This window comes from Thunnus thynnus, chromosome 15 (genome assembly GCF_963924715.1).
Source record: "Thunnus thynnus chromosome 15, fThuThy2.1, whole genome shotgun sequence".
NCBI lineage: Eukaryota > Metazoa > Chordata > Actinopteri > Scombriformes > Scombridae > Thunnus > Thunnus thynnus.
This window is the reverse complement of record NC_089531.1, coordinates 5,269,487-5,286,105: the sequence shown is the minus strand read 5'-3', so window position 1 is coordinate 5,286,105 and position 16,619 is coordinate 5,269,487. Positions and strand designations below refer to the sequence as shown.

At 39.3% G+C, this 16,619-nt stretch overlaps 1 protein-coding gene across 1 annotated transcript in view; it reads right to left on the bottom strand.

Moving 5' to 3' along the window:
• The window catches only part of grin2da (glutamate receptor, ionotropic, N-methyl D-aspartate 2D, a), a 171,537-nt gene that overhangs the window by 24,151 nt on the left and 130,767 nt on the right, over positions 1-16,619 (bottom strand). The window contains exons 15-16 of the mRNA XM_067611993.1: positions 13,615-13,684; positions 8,806-8,923 (exon numbers count right to left, since the gene is read on the bottom strand). Of these exons, the coding sequence (XP_067468094.1) occupies positions 8,806-8,923; positions 13,615-13,684 (188 nt within the window). The remainder of the gene's footprint in view (positions 1-8,805; positions 8,924-13,614; positions 13,685-16,619) is intronic.

The following is a 16,619-nucleotide window of genomic DNA, read 5'->3' as shown; positions in this document are numbered from 1 at the left end:
AAAGTTTCTTTGGTTTTTTTTTACCTGTCATATTTATAGATCGGATTACATTTTATTCTCTGTGACACTCTAGACAGCAGTGATATTCAGCGTATGAATAATTGAGGATGAAGAGAAAGTGAACTTTGTTTAGAGAAATATTGGTCAGGAGAGGAAAACACACAGCACATCATTTGAAGTTACTGAAACAGCTTCTTTATGACTGACAGTAAATCATACGAGCCGCAGTTGTTCCTGCCGTCGAGTCAGTTTACAGTTCCTCTATCTCGGAAAGAAATGGTTTTGTGAAAACTTGAAGTGCTTTTTCATCAGCTAAAGTGTTAAAAGCACAAATAATGATTAGACAAACAGCCTGAGAGACGGAACATGTTTTCAGGGTGGAGCAGACGAGGGAGACGGATCCCTACAAATATAAATCTTTTTAAAGGTATTTCTGCAAGACGCTCGGAGTTATGGCAGAATCAAACTTCCAACAAGCTGGTGCATTTATGTCTAACGGCTAGAACAATTTCAACCATCCTCATCCTTTATTCTTTCCACTCTTCATCCAAATAAAATACACTGTGAGCAGACCCGAGTCAAGCAGAGTGACGAAAAATTGATTACTTATTTATAACCAAATGAGAGCGACATGTTTAAGATGTCTTTGTTGTGTGAGGTAATGTTTGTAAGGTTCTTTGTTGGAATAGAATTAAAAAAAAGAAAATAATGTAATGTGTCAGGCTTTGGAGTTCTTTCAAGGATAATTCTTTCCATTTCTAGTGTTTGTTTATTTGTTCTTTTATTTGTTTTTTTTTTTAGATGTCGATCCCAAATGATCTGCAGCTTTTCTTTGACTGTGGAATTTAATTCAACATAAAAAAAAACAAAAAAAACAAAATTGCATGTTCAGGGAGATATCTCCAACTCTATTCTCAGTCTATAAAATTAAAATCAACATCCGGGTCTCTGAAGACTCAAAGCCATCAGAACAAAAAAAAGAATATGAGGAAAAAAAAATCAATGTCCCGAAGGTATAGTGCTGCTACCGTACGTTCCACCCTCAGTGCCAAAAGCTGTTCACATTAACATTTTCTTTTTTATCATTCTTTTGTGCGTGAGGTGTTTTTTTTATTGGCTTTGCTCAGTCAGCGTGAATCGATGTGAGTGACACAAAGGAGTAGCGGAGCAGAGGTGAACTTTAGATACGTGCTGCTGTGGGATTTGAGCTCAGGTGCAACGTCAGCAGTTGAAACAGTACATATTCCTGCATCTCGGTCCTTTGCTGCCTCACTTTGTCTGTTCATGTCAAGTGGGACTTGACACATAGCTCCATAGCCTCATCTTCTGAAGTTTTTTTTTTTATCAGCTGTACGGCAGTGCATCTACTTTCAACTGGATCTCTTCTTCCTGTTTCAGTAAATGGGGAGTAAGCAGCATTCCCAAGTGTCGTACCACGGGTAGTAACTAAGAAAACACTATAGTTTATCATGGAATACCATTATTCCACTCAAAATAACTGTAAACTCCAGCCTACCATCTGTTGAACATCTGAATTACAGTTTGGTTTAATTTATAGAGGTTCAATGATTAATTGAAGCCCTGCCATCTTATATTTTAAATTTAGCACCTGCACAGTTTAAGAAAGCTGTAAAAGGTTTGTTTTTTTAATCTCTGCAGCGTTACCCTTATGGATTATCTTCGTAAACTGCCCGCTAGTAATTAGTCATTTTAATTTTATTTGAATTACTTTGTATAATTGTGTATATGGATGGCTGCTAGTGTGTGCAATCATCTCCCAGCCTGAACACGTCTACATGACAATATTCATATCAGTGATGCAAAATGACTGATTAGCTACGAAATTTCAGCGAAGCAGCCCCAGCAGCAGGCAAAATAGTGGACAAAGGAAGTGAACACAGGTCTGAAGACATCTACATGTCCAACATGTAAATTCAAGATTTGTAGGTCAAAGTCTCATGACTCATTTAAAGTTAAAATGAAGTTTGTATCTAAAATTATGTGGAAACAGTAAATGTTCAAAAAAGTGCAGGTTCGCTCACACACTCCATTCAAATATATGAGTATTTTTTCTGTGTCCAGCTGCAGTTACTTATTGTCTCTACACACCTGACAGTACACATGTCAATCAAACTTTCACCAGGTCATGTGGGTTAAAAGAAAATTGAAATGAAAATTAGGAAATTAATTTGTTTTAGACACAATCTCACTATGCTTCCATATAGTCTGTTTCTCATAGCGTCACCTACTGTGCACAGGAAGTCTACCTTACAACACACATCATCAGGTTTGCATGATATTACATAGTATGTTCTCAACAACATAAACTACAACATGCCTTTATTTCACAGGTGTGTTTGTTACTTTGTGGATGTTTTCTAGCTCCAAATAGCTTCACCACTTCATGCACTGTCCTACGTATGAAGAAGTCCATGTGCACACCCACCGACCACGTCACAGCCCAACGTGCATGGGGCGCGAGGGCCCGTTCATCGCTGTTTGCAGCTTTAATTTTTTTTGCTTTCTCATCCTTTTGGTTTCTAATGGAGTAAGGTATGCATTGGAGAGTGCCCCTTTGAGGATTTTTTGTGCATATTATTAAAAAACTGATCAACTGTACTTAGAAAAAGGTCAAATTAAGAGTGAGAATCTGCCTCTATAGGACTCTGTCAGATAAAGAACCGGTTCTCTCTGTAGTTGAAGTAAATTAAGGTGAATTTGAGAATGCATGTAATGTAAAATATGTAAAATCTATTCTTTAAAAGTACAATTAGTTATAATTTAGTGTATAAACAATTATGTCATTGTGTGTGTGTTTTCATATAGTCAGATATCTCATTTTAAGGGATGATTTCACACTTTGCAGTTTGAGCACTTTCAGTATCAGCGTAGCGTCTAGCCTCCAGTGTTTGCTGCCCCTGGGAGCAGTTGTCACTGCCAGCACTGAGGCATTTTCCAGCTCTTGAGCTCGCTAATTGTGAACAGGCTAAATTGCTCCCCAGAGAAGCCAATTTGGTGACTGACCAGTCATGTGCTAAAAAAAGACCCAACTATACTCTAACAAAGAGATGTATTACGAGGAACAATTACAGAACCTGTAGAGGACAGCGGTGCGTGTGCGGCGGATAATGAATTCATGTGAAGTCTTTGAGGTTGGTCGTGAGGTTGCTTTGGCTCACCGTCAACTTCCTGCATGCACATTTACAGAGAACAATGAGCTAAAATATAAGCCAAAACCTAAAATGCAGTCCATAGCAGGTCCTTCACTGTTGTTCAGATGAATAATTTTTTAATCAAATTTTGTACTATGGCATGAAACATGGAGGTTATTCACATCTCAGGATAAATTATGAGAACATTATCCAAGTTTATGATTACTGTCTGCTGTCTGTGCAGGTGCGTTTCTGATGTTTTCATCCACTCTGTCATTTCTGCACCCACTGAATTATCTCCACAGTTCAGGTTGAACCAAATTTGCTTTATGGCTGCCTGAACATGGTTGCATTTTAACTCTGTCTGCTGGATTAGGCTTCTCCGTTTTAACCACCAATAAATATAAGAGAAACAAGTGATACTCAGCCTTTCCACTGTCAGAAGTTTAGTTTCACCCCTTTTCATCCTCTTTTTCCCTCTCATCTACACCCTTATAAGCCTTTTCTACTACAAGAGTTTACCTACCCAGAACTGAACTTGTACCTGTTGTCCTGGATTATGTTTTTGTTCCCACTGTCCTCTGACTGCTTTGGAGACAACTTCCTGGAGCTAAATTTACGCACCCTTAAGGAGGCGGTACTAAATCAACTTCCAGGTTTCCAGAGGAAGAATAAAGACAACAATTCACTCATTCAACACTTTTTCAGTTGAAGCCTTATAGCTAAATTTTGGTCAGAGTTTAGTTGTCATTTCCAACATAAGCAGAATTTTAAACTTTATATTAAAGATGTTAATGCATGTACTCTTTTTGTTTTGAGGAAATTTTAGAGATATTTTGAAAATAGAAAAAAAACGGTAATCTTTTTGAAAAACATTTGGTAATTTAAAAAAAAAATCCAATTATGACCATTACATTTACAATGAAATCAATCTTAGTGTCTTTTACGTTTAAAATATGTTATAACCATGAAAATCAAAATTACACTGTGACTTTATTAAGAGCGAACAAAGCGTTTCGCCTGTAGCTTCTTCAGGTTCGCTTAGTACGACTGCTGAGTACTCACAGCTGTGATAAATACATCTGAGTCACATGACTAATTATCACAGTCTTCATTTTCTCAAAGTGAACGTTTAACAAAGGGCACAAAAATGAAAATGGTTAATTTTGATTTTCACCTTATATGTTCCTACGACCAACTGAACCTGACTGAAAATACTGGCTGTTCTGTCCTATGTTACTAACATGTTTTATTCTCTTCCTCTTACTGTCATTGCTGTTTGTCTTTCACAGGACTTGATTGTAATTTCAACCCGGTTTATAAAATACAGTGTAACACCAACACAGAACCAAGCACCGTAGCTTTTAAAGGTTCAGCAGGTTTAGGGAGTGGGAAGCTCCAGGTGATGAGTCATTATGTTCCCATAGTGGAAAAGCAGCTTCAGTGTAATGTAATGTAATTGTGCTGGCACTTTAGCTACAGACTCTGAGATCTCAAGAGATGACCATGGTTAAAGAAAGGTAAAATATATACAGTATTTATATTTTTAAATCAAAGAGAAACCTGCTCATTTAGTAGACAGAGATCAGAAACCTGGACTCCTAGCATGTGTCAATCCAGGTTTGTGGATATGACATTTGGATGCAGTAACAGGACACTTGTGTGCATGTGAATGTAACCATAGCGATAGTCCTGATTGTTGTCTTCACATTCACGTCTAATGTGTCCTTCTGTTGCATTACAGTTGTTCTCATTACTAGTCCTGCTATGGTGATTGTTTCTGTCTGAGTGCAGATTTCTGCCTCCTCACTGAGAACTGACACCATCAGAAGCTAAAAGGCTTTCCATCCATTATAAAAATACAAGAGAAAAGTTATTATTTTAATACTGAGAGTCCCTCTGACTGCTGCAAACCAAATTAAAGGAATCTGTCAAGGTCACTGTGTAAAAGTAATTCTCTATCTCTCTCATAAGCCTCCTTTCTTCACCCTGTTCTGTTCAATTAAATGCAACTTGCATGAATAGAGGAGAGCAAAAATAAAGCCAAAACATTTCAGTGCATCAACAAGAAACATTACATTTGTTTTAGAAGAAGAAAGAAGACTGATACGTCTGTCGTTGTTGCAGAAACAAACTTATCTACCAAGAGGAAAATCTTGTACATACTGTATTTTTGAGATTCGTTGAGTATTTGCATCTCATTTTGGATGTTTCTCTTGATGTCCACAGTGTTGTAATCTCATCTCTCTGAGCATCCATGATTTTTAATGACGGTACAGTTGGAGAGTTTTAATTTAGACAATGCTTCCCTGCGTAACTGTAAATGCTGAAGGCTTCAAGCTTTTCCTTAAATATTTTTTTCTACCTTTCCATCTTTCACTTTTCCTCCTCCATAGATACTCACACACAGATCAGATGCAGAACCGTGAAACGGCGAGAGAGAGAGAATGATTGACACAAACAGGCATAAACAGAACGATTAACAATGCCAGCCAGGTAATTGTGCTGTTAAAAGTAGCAGAAGGAGCTGTGAACACCTCCAATCTTCTTTTCTTTTTACTCACATCTGTCTCCGCCATGCTGTTCTTCATCTTTTCTCTCCTCTTTCTTCTTTCTCTGACTCATCTCATCTGCCTGTCTTCCTCTCTCTTCTGCGCTACCCTTTTTCACCCAAGATGGTGGTTTTTTTTGTTCGAAAACGTTGGTTGTTAAAAAAATAACTTAATGTTTGTCTGTTATTTTTTTTTTCCACAGTCATTGTTGTTGCTGTCATCTTTCAGTGATGGCTTTGGAACAGTTAATGTGTTTTTTTTGCATCTGAGAAAATGTTTTAAAAAAAAAAAGCAGACATATGTGAGCTACCAAGATAATATGCAGTGTAGCTGTGTGTGTGTGTATGTGTGTAGCATATTGTTAGCTGTTGTTCAGGATCAACTGCTGCTTCTTTTTGATACCAGATACTTTATTTTCTCATTTAGAGCAACAGAATTATCACTGCTCAAAAGCTGTACTGTGTTTTTCAATACATTTTTTTTTTTTTGCCAGGAATTCTAAGCATCAAACTCGGTGTTTGGATGATGGCGTTTTGCAGCGTTATTTTAAGAAAATAATCAAATTTGAACTGCATTTTCTAGACAACAGGCAACCTTTCTAGTGAATTTAATGTCTAATTTATTTTAATGGATACAGACAAATTGTAGAACTTTTACAGAATTAAAAACCAACTCATAATTCAAGAGAGAAATGTGAAAAGAAAGTTCAACTTAATAAAGGTCTTTACAGCCTGCAACCAAGATTAGCATGTACAGATAATAAGTCAGAAGATGGGGAGAAAAATGAGAAAATAAAAAATAAAAATAAATCTCTGAGGAACTTTTTAAATATATCTCACAGCTTCACAGAAAGAAAAATCAGGGTGAAAACCTGACACGAGTTACATCTCTCAAATAGAAGGTGACTGCTATAAAACATGCATAAATAACAAATAAGTGAAATAAATGAAGAGGGAGTGAGACAGAGAATCTATGATGTGCTAATGAGCGTGTGAACAAAGAGAAAAAGTGTGTTATCTGACAGCTTCAACAGAAATCACACCTCCCTTCTTCTTTTTTTCTTTTTTAGCTCTTCCTCCCTTTAACCTTCTGCATTGATTTCTCTCCACTGACCCTCACCGACCTCATCACACCTTTCCCCCCTCCTCATCCCTCATAACTTCATTTCTCCCCTTCTTTCTGCCGTTCACTCCTTCTCTATTCCTGTCTAACTTTGAACTTTCTCCTCCTTTATCCCGACCATTAATTGTATCTAACATCCACTGATAAAACCTACTGTAACCCTCTGAGGCTGCAGCCACATTTATATTGATAGATTGGAAAATGCTGTTCAAGTTTTATGGTTGTTTTCCCGAAGTTGAAATGCCAAAGCAATAGAAAACATGTATATCTGTTGGGCACACATAGACCACCTCAGCCAGCAGCTTTATGTTTGATGTTTTGTGACTTGAACAGGAATTTAAACATGAAGTACAAATGTATTTTTATAAGCCATCATCCAATATATGATATATATTGAGTCTGAATTAAATTCCCAGTAAAAAATTGGATTAGAAAACTGACTCTTGCAGCTATGCAGATGTAGAAAGTATAATTTGTACTTAAAGGTACCCCTTGGAGTTTCTGACCTCTAGTAGTGCTATGGAGCAGTTTTTCACTCTTCCTTTTATTTGTCTTTTGCACATGCACATGAGGATGCACATGTAGGCGGTACATATTCCTGCCAATTGTTTGTTTGACGTAAACAGTGCAGGATTTAAAATACTTTTAAAAATCAGCTTTGCTAATGTTTTATGAGGAAGGACAAGCATTCAACACCTGTTACACCTCAAGGATACACACAATGTGTTTTGGTGAGTAATTAACTTGTGCTTGTTTATCAGGGCCCACGCTGGGGACGTGGCACTCGACCCAGCTTATGCAGCAGGAATAGGAAAACTAAACTCTCTCAGCTTCTTCTATTCATTCTCTATGGTAGTTCTTATCACTATGGGTGTAATACCCCCTCCCACCACAATGTGGGTTGCAATGGCGGAGCGGCGCTGTCCGTATTTCTGCTCGTTAACTCTGCGGGAAGTGAAGACCGCAGAAGCAGTGATTCAAAGTTTATGACTAACTTTGCTGAAAACTTTATCCAAAATATGAGATATTCATGTCTTTTTATGTTTATGGTGAATGGAACTTGCCACACAAAGTTTCAGCCTTCTGAGGTTCATTAAGAGCTGTTTGCGTTCGTGTGTGGATGAGGCCACTATCCAACCTCACTTTGCTGTGTGTTGAGCGGATCCACTTTGTATTTGAATAGGCCTTGTAGTGTTGTAGACCGCTGTGCCTATTTTATGTTTATGTTATTCCTGTGTTAGAAAGACATGGTACAGAGACAGAGCACCTGGCTCGTCGCTGTCTATTGGTGGTGGTGCTGAACTGTTGGTCAGTCGGTGTACGTAGAGCACAACATGCGGTTGTCAGTGCTGAAACATTTGAACGCGGCTGGCAACCTGTTTTCTTTTTTGTTCTTCAGAACAAACTTGTCTCAAAGTGGCTTCACTGTATGTTTCCTGAGACATAGTCTTGCATGGTTCAATAACAATTTGTGATTCTGAGTAGGATATATCAGCTATTTTACAGTTGCGCATTTTAAAATGACTGTTTTAGAAAGACCCCTTGAGAATGCTTCACCCCCTCTGTGCTGAGAGTCTAGCTCCGCCCCTGTCCACAGGGCCCCTTTAATCAGAGGTTTTGGTGTCAAAGTCGCATGACTTCACTCTGACCTGACCTGAAGGGATTTTGCAACAATGATATAAAATCAGTAATTCTGTTGTTACTGAGGGAAGGGACGCATTAACTGCATGATCACAAAGTGTCCCTACACAGCAAATTATTTTCTTAACCTTGACAAAAGTTTTCATTTTCAAGATTTCAATGACTGAAACTTGATCATTATGTTTTACTTGCATCAACCTCATGACTAGCCGACGTTTCCGAGCAACAAATAGCTGAAAATGTTTGTAACTTTCTGCTCTGGAAATGTCTTGTGACTCAAATACTACATCTGTCATCCCCATCCTTCCCAATGCACCACCCTCTCCCTTCTGCCGTACCGTCTCCAACCAGCTGCAGCAGCGCCAGGTCCAGGGGCCGTTTCCAGCGGGAGTTCTTGTGCAGGGCGATGCCGTAGCCTGTTGTGGCGAACACCTTACCAGAGCCGATGGTCATCACCTTGTGGAATAAAACACAAAAACATCCACACACACACACACACACAAATCCATAGACAGAGTCAGATTCAAAGAGACAGATGGTAATGAGCAATGGAAAATTAGCCTAATTTCCGCTGTAATATTTTTTTTGTGTACTGTGACTGTAACATAAATGCAAAACAGTTGGCTTAGCTCTAATATCGACATCCCCAAACATCCCAAAGCTGGAGTGCGGGATATTATTTCAGTGGAGGAATTAATATAGATTCACATCAGTTGTAATAATTACTGCAGCAGTTGCTGTTGTATGAGTCTGCTGGGAGCTCAGGCCTCCCACAGACCTTATTACAAATGATCACTGGGCTGGATTTTCATTCTCACTGTGGGAGCCATATCAAATGCAAACTTATAAATAAATCAACAACAGCACTGTCCAAAAAAACGACAATATTAACTAGCTACATGCCACGAGGGACAAATATAAATGCAATGGATGTGTTTTGATTTATTTAATGCAGATGTAGCTCTTGTAGAAGTGCTCATTTGGCATGCTTATTGTGAATCTGTTGCGGTTGTTTTGTAGCATACAGTAGCTGCAGGGTAAAGGGACTTCAAGAATAGCTGCCATATGTATGAGTGTGCCACTATGCAGAGCTATGAAATAAAAATAATAATAATAATAATAATAATAATAATAATAATAATAATAATAATAATGGTAAAAGAATAGAATACATAGAATGCATGAAATTAAGTAAAATACAATTTTAAAAGAAGCAGCAGTGCAAAAAAGAATTTCCGGCTGTATCGGGAAAGTCGTAGCTAGTTAAAGGCTAAAGTGAAGAGTTTTTAGCTTTCTTTTAAAATATTTAGTCAGCTGGCTTCCCTGATATCTATCGGTAGTGTGCTCCATAGCTTTGGGGCGTTGCATCCCCGATTGTCTTTCGCTGTTGCTGGGAATCTCCAATAAACCAGCAGCAGATGATCGCAGTGTTCTTGATGGCAGATAGTTAACAAGGCAGTTAGCAATGTAGCTTGGTCCTAGCCCATTAAGGGCTTTGTATGTAAGGAGGGGGACCTTAAAATCAATTCTAAATGTTACAAGAAGTCAGTGCAGAGCAGTTAAAACTAGACTAATATGTTCTCTCCTCTTGCTTCTGGTTAATAGCTGAGCCGCAGAGTTTTGAATTAGCCGAAGTGTCTCAGTGGTTTTTCCAGGAGGCCAGTAAAAAGTGCTTTACAGTAATCAAGTTGGCTTGAAATGAAGGTACAAATCTGTTTTTCAGCATCTGTTTGATTTATAAATGGTTGTACTTTGGCTATGTTTCTAAGGTGGAAAAATGACAACACCTTGTTAATGTGGGACCTGAAGCTTAGATCTGATTCTAAGATAATTTCCAGATTAATAAACAGCAGTTCTGTTTTTGTTTTAGGGCCAACTGGTAAGATTTCAGTTTTATCCTCGTTTAACTTCAAGAAAATATTGCTCATCCATTTATTCATTGCCAGAAGACAGGTAGTAATGGAGTTTATAGCTGCAGCATCATTTGGTTCAGCGAAGATGTACAGTTGTGTGTCATCTGCGTAACTATGGAAACATACATTTAACTCTCTGATGATGTCACCGAGTGGCAGCATGTATAGTGAATAATAATAATAGGCCAAGGCAGCTCCTTTGTGCAACCTCAAAGTAGTTGTCATGCTCCTCAGACACATGATCTCCAAGACTGACGTAAAACTTTCTCCCTTTCATGTATGTTTTGAACCAGTTTAACACACAGTCAGAAAGACCAACCCAGACGATCGATTAGGATATCATGGTCAGCCATAGCAAATGCTGCGATTAGGTCTAAGAGGATAAGAATTGAGACCTTATTGTCATCAGAGTTCAGTCTGAGGTCGCTTTAGTAAGAGCAGTTTCAGTGCTGCAGTCCTCTAGGATATTGTTTTCTTTAAGAAAGGAGTTTATTTGCACTGAAACTATCTTTTCAGGTATGTAATGAAAGGAAGGTTGGCTATTGGCCTGTAGCTGGTCAGTGCATTACCATCTAAGTTGGATTTCTTTAGTAGTGGTTTGACAACAGCTGTTTTGAAGGCATCTGGGATAGTGCTTGTTTGAAGAGATGCATTTATAATCTTCAGGACATGACTTGAAACACTGTTGAACACCCGCTTAAAAATGCTGTAGGTGCAGGGTCAATACATGAGGTTGGTGGAGCAACACTCAGTGACAGTCTCGCAAAGCTCAATTAATGTAATACAAGTGAATTTTCCCATGGTTACATGATTTTTACAGGATTTGCTGAGATCTTCTGTGTTTACATCAGCAGCAACACTGGCTCTAATTGACATATTGCTTTGTTATAGACAGTCATGGCTTCTTTTTATACATTACAGTGAACTAGTTTTCCTCCATTTTCTTTCAGCTGCCTGACAGATTCTCTTGATCTCATTAATACTGTTATATTTTAACCATGAGGAGATTCTGTCAGTTGACCTCTTATTAACTTTTAGTGGAGCAACAGTCCTTAAAGCAGATGACAAGATACGGTTGAAATTTTCAATCATGTCATTTAAAGAGCAGTCATGACTGTATGGCTCACATGATCTCATAATATTAGAGAACTTTGCTTCAGCTTCGCCATGTAGGAATCTCTTTTGAACCAAATATTCCCTTTTAGTCTTTGTTAAGGTTAGGTTGGCATCAAAAGACACACAGTGATGGTCTGATATAGGTAGTTCAAATACTGGAATATTATGTTTAACCCTTTTGTTATTACAAAATCTAGAGTGTTACCATGCTGATGAGTGGCTTCATTTGCATATTGGGTGAGTTCAAAGTTGTCCAGTAAATTCATAAGCTTCAAAGCTTTGGAGTCAATCTTTTTTCTTTTTTCTTTTTATTAATATGAATGTCCGAGTCTCTATTCAGGATCAACCTATCATATCTAGTGACACCAAAAGAGATCAGCCCTGAGAATTCCTGCAGAAATAGTGATGAATATCCTGGTGGGTGACATAATGTAATGAAGTGCTGATGATTCTGCATTGAGTTCCAGAGGAAGATATTCAAACAATGTCAGTTCACCCAAGTCAATGCCATTACACATTAACTGTGTGGAGAAAATGGGTCGAGGTGGGTGTCATTGGGTCCCTGATTGGGACTGAGCATTCAGAGACATCCTCTGAATGCCTTGGGTGATGTGCAGCAGAGCTTCAGGGGAGGGGAGAGAGATACAGGCTCTCTGTATGTATACACTGTCCTTTGCACTTATCCACACATTCTTTTTTGGGTTTAACATCCCAAGGGCATGATGTAGATTGGTGCTAAGGAGTCTGGATCCAATGATATTTGGATGAACCTTATCAGGTTTAAAGCGGTCTTTACAGTTCCAAAACTGAAATTGCCAATAATTTTTATCCCATGGGTGAAGCACCCTGATGCCAGCCATGTATTCAGGCCAAGGAGTCTGCTAAAAAGATCCAATTCTTTTCCCAAAATTTGGTATTGGTCCAGAAATGTGTACATGTTGCAGTCGACTGTCGATCAGTTTTTCCAGTAGCAGGGAGAGGTCTTTTTTCAGGATCTCAGACCCAGTTTTCTTGGACATTTCCACAGAATGTCGAGGGATCCAGTGTGGATAATAATGTTCATATCACTTGGATGTGTAGAGAGGATAGTAGGCAACATCTCTGTTAACTCCCTGACAGATGTGTTATTCACAGTCTCCAATCAGAATGGTGTCTGGCTCAGGTATGAGGTTAGCAGTGTCTCCTCTGGCCCTCGGTCTAGCAGTGCATGGTTTTGGGGCTATTTCTTAGGATTTGGTTAGCCTTAATGCTAGTGATGTGATTAGCTTCCCTGTGTTCAACATAGTTAGTATTAGTCAAAGGATCGTACTTGTTGTGCAATGAAAGTTCAGGTGGTGGAGTGAGCTTCTTGCCGGATTTGCCTCTGCAGCCGCAGACGTCAGACCAAGTCCTGGCTAGAGTTGCTTTCAGTCTAGCGCCGGTGCTGTTCCAGTGAGAAGTATCAGGGGAGGCTGGTTTGGGAGCCTCTGCAATTAATCCAGGGCAGCACACGACATCAGACCAAGTCCTGGCTGGAGTTGATGCTTTCAGTCTAGCGCCAATGCAGTGCCAGTAAGAAGTGTCATTAGGGAGCGCTAGTTTGGGAGCCTCTGCAGCTAATCCAGTGGTGTTAGGACATATCCAAGGGAGTATGTCAGCCAAGTCTGCGACGGGTTGCCCTACATCCAATGCAATCCTGTGTATAATAGTCTGTCCATCCATTAGCATTTGGCAGATCTTTACCTTGTGCAGTAGCTGCCACAGAGTCAATGTCTTGCTCACCCTCATTTATTTAATGCAGCGTTTCAATCTTCATTTCAAGCTATGTTATCCTCTCAATCAGTCGCAGCTTACTGATTTTGCTGGGTTTGGAGTCATAGCTTTTATGTTGTCATTTGCTGGATGGAGAAGCTTTGTATGCTAGGCTAAGCTAGGCTAGCAGCTGAGTCTGTAGTAAGGCTCTGAAACTTTCCAGTGTAACTGGTAGTAGCTCTCTTTGAAGAATATTTAGGAAATCAGAAAATGCAAGAAGAAAGTGCAAAGCATATAGCAAGCAGAGAGCTGAGGAAAACACGTGTGCACTGCAGCACAACCGGAACAACTCACAAAATGACAGATTTTGACAGATCTATTTCTTACCTTGCAGCCCTCGTCCTTTCTGGCCATATAGTTCAACACCGCAGCGTCATAAATGAAGGCATCCAGTTTCCTGCAGGGAAGAAAGGAAGGAGAAAAAATAGAGTAAAGGAATGGAAATCACTGACTTGGAGCTAAATGACAACAGAGGAAGTGCAAAATGACACAGATAACGGATAAATCAGCACTGAGACAATGATGTGGGCAATGAAAAGGGATTTGATAATCTCACAATGAAATATTCTTCATATTGGAGGCAGGGATGTCAGTTTTATCCACCTACAATAGCCTCAATAGACCGGAACTAGCACTGCAGCAACAAGAAAAGCTGTGAGTCAAGTGAAGTGTGTGTGAATCTCACTTTTTCTCTGCTGGAAAATTCTCACAGTTATTCTCATTGTTGCTGTAATCTCCATCTACAGCATCTTTCAGAAATGCACATTGTTACGTTAATGTGCTGGCGGTTTTACAAGTGGATGTCATGTCTAAATTAGACTCACTTAGATTCACTTCTGTAAAAGTCACAATGTTAGTCTTACTGTGTGGGACTCAGTAGTCGTTCTCTTGAATTTTTATGAATGCCTTTACAAAAAAAGGTCCAGCAGCACAAGGTTGATGCACACAGATTTAATAAAACACGAAATACTGTGAAGAAGCCACTTTTAAGATCTCCAGGATATATTTTTCACATCAGATCAGTATATATTTCTTCCTCTTGCAACTCCATGTAGGCAGAAACAGAAAAACATCTTGTGTTATTTCAAGATGGCTACCAACATTTCTGCCCTGTAGTCATATCATGGAAGACAGTTACCAATGTTATCTGTTTTCTCACATACACGTCTGCTTGTTATCAAGTTAAACCAGGTATAATATGAAACTGTGTAGTCAGATGTCACTTTCATTGAACTGCAGATGGTGGTGGTTCTGCAGTAGGACTGAACAATATGGTTGAAATCAAAAGAAAAAATGTTTTTTTTTTTAAAGTATTGGCATCTATTGCAATATAGCAAATGTAGGAAAAATCACATATAGAACATATAAGACTGCAGCACAGCATCAGACAAGATTCTACAACAATGCTATGACAATAAATAACTCTTTTTTTATCAATTGAAAATCAAAAAAAGAAATACTGATTTGAAAAATGCAATGTAGTAAAAATTGAAACATGTTCATATTATTATGATATAAATATGCTGAAAGTCTATGAAATGAAGCGTAGCCAAAGTTCAGTCAGGAACACTATCTTTTGTTTTATTTCTCAAACCATCTGTCATTCCTGTCTCTCATGCATGCTAATTCATAATTTCCTTGCTGTCATTCCCCTGAGCATCAATTAAGACATCAGCTGTTCACATCTAACCAACATCACGGTGACACACCTTCATCGTCAGCCTATCGTATTGCGGCTGTCTTTTTAAATATGTTTTCTCTCTCTCTCTCTGCCTGAGTGCTTTCATTGTGCCATTTTGTGCACTCCACCGCCTCCCCATCACCGCCAATTCTTCGCAGATTCATCAGTGCATCAACTTCATCAGCTTTATCAGTCTCAGAAGTCATCAGCCACCACCACCAGTGTCTGGACTCCATGGGGGGGATTTATTTTGCTGGACTGATGTCCCTCGATGCAAAATCTCCCTGTAGAGTCTAAGCACCAAAGACTTGTCTCTCCTGATTGAAATGATGATATTAAAGTATAGCCAAGCATCCCCTCTGTCAAGCTGGAGACGTCATAGCCATCAGAAATTCTTTACTTTTAACTACGAGGCTGTTAAAACGGGGATTTACTCATATTTACAGTCTATACAGCTGGACAAAACAAGCAATCAGAGACATGACTATGCTGCTTGTAAAGGGACATTTTTCACTGTTTTCTGACATTTTATCGATGAAACGATTAACTGATTAATTGAAGAAAAAATAATCAATAGATGAAACTATATCAAAAGAGAAAAAGTAGCATCCCTAGAAATTACTCACTGAAGTAGAGGCAGAAAAGGCAGATTGAGGAAAGATGGGTGTACACCACAAGTGGGCTGCGACACTTCATCATAAAATAATGGAATGAATGTAACAGCTCAGACTGATGATGTATATCAGAGTATCTGATGATGGATACGTAACTACACCTGCTCTTCTTTTTCATAGCCATTTATATTCGCACTTGGGAGCTGCACAGAACAACCCAAGTAAGAGGAGGAGAAGAGGAGGAGGAGGAGAGGAAGGGAGGGGAGAGGAGAGGAGAGGAAAACTGTGCTGAAGGATGGAAGATTGAAAAGAGGTGAACAGCAGGGGCAGATAGAGCAGGAAGGGAGGAGATGAGTGAGAGGAAAAAGAGAGAAAACGGGGGGTTAGAAATAACGATTTGAGGGAAGGATGAGGAGGAGAGAAGGAAGAGCAAAGTAGAAGCAAAAAGGTTGACGAGCTGGGAGCAAGGAGTTAATGAGGTATGAGGGAGAGGCCGGAGAGAGGAGAGGAAAAAGGATTAGGGAAAAAGAACGAAAGAGTTAGTCAGAGGAGAGAAAGAGAGGAGAGGAATCGAAGAGGAAAGATAAGACAGAGATTGAGTGGTCATGATCGGCGCCTCGACAGCTAAATCAAACAGAAATCTCACCGCTTTGCTTTTGACGGCGCAAACTAATGTTTCCTCCATAAACAACGTCAGGACGGAGAGAGGTAGAGAGAAAAGATAACGAAAGAGAGATAAGCGGCGCAGGTAATGATAGAGACGAGGGGATTGAAATGAGATCGAGAGAGGTAGAAACTGATGTAAGAGAAACGAGGAGGATGAGTAAAGATGATAAAAAGGAGAATGCATCATGGGAGTTTTAATAACACGGTACGTCAAATCTGCTAAGGACTGCGGCTGCTGCTTGTCAGCATTCCAAACTGAGTGTGGGTTTGTTTGTCCCATTAAACATTTGAACTCTCATCTGCATCAACTAACATCACTCCCCCCTACCCCCTCCTCCTCCTCCTCCTCCTCCTCCTCACCTCCCTCCCCC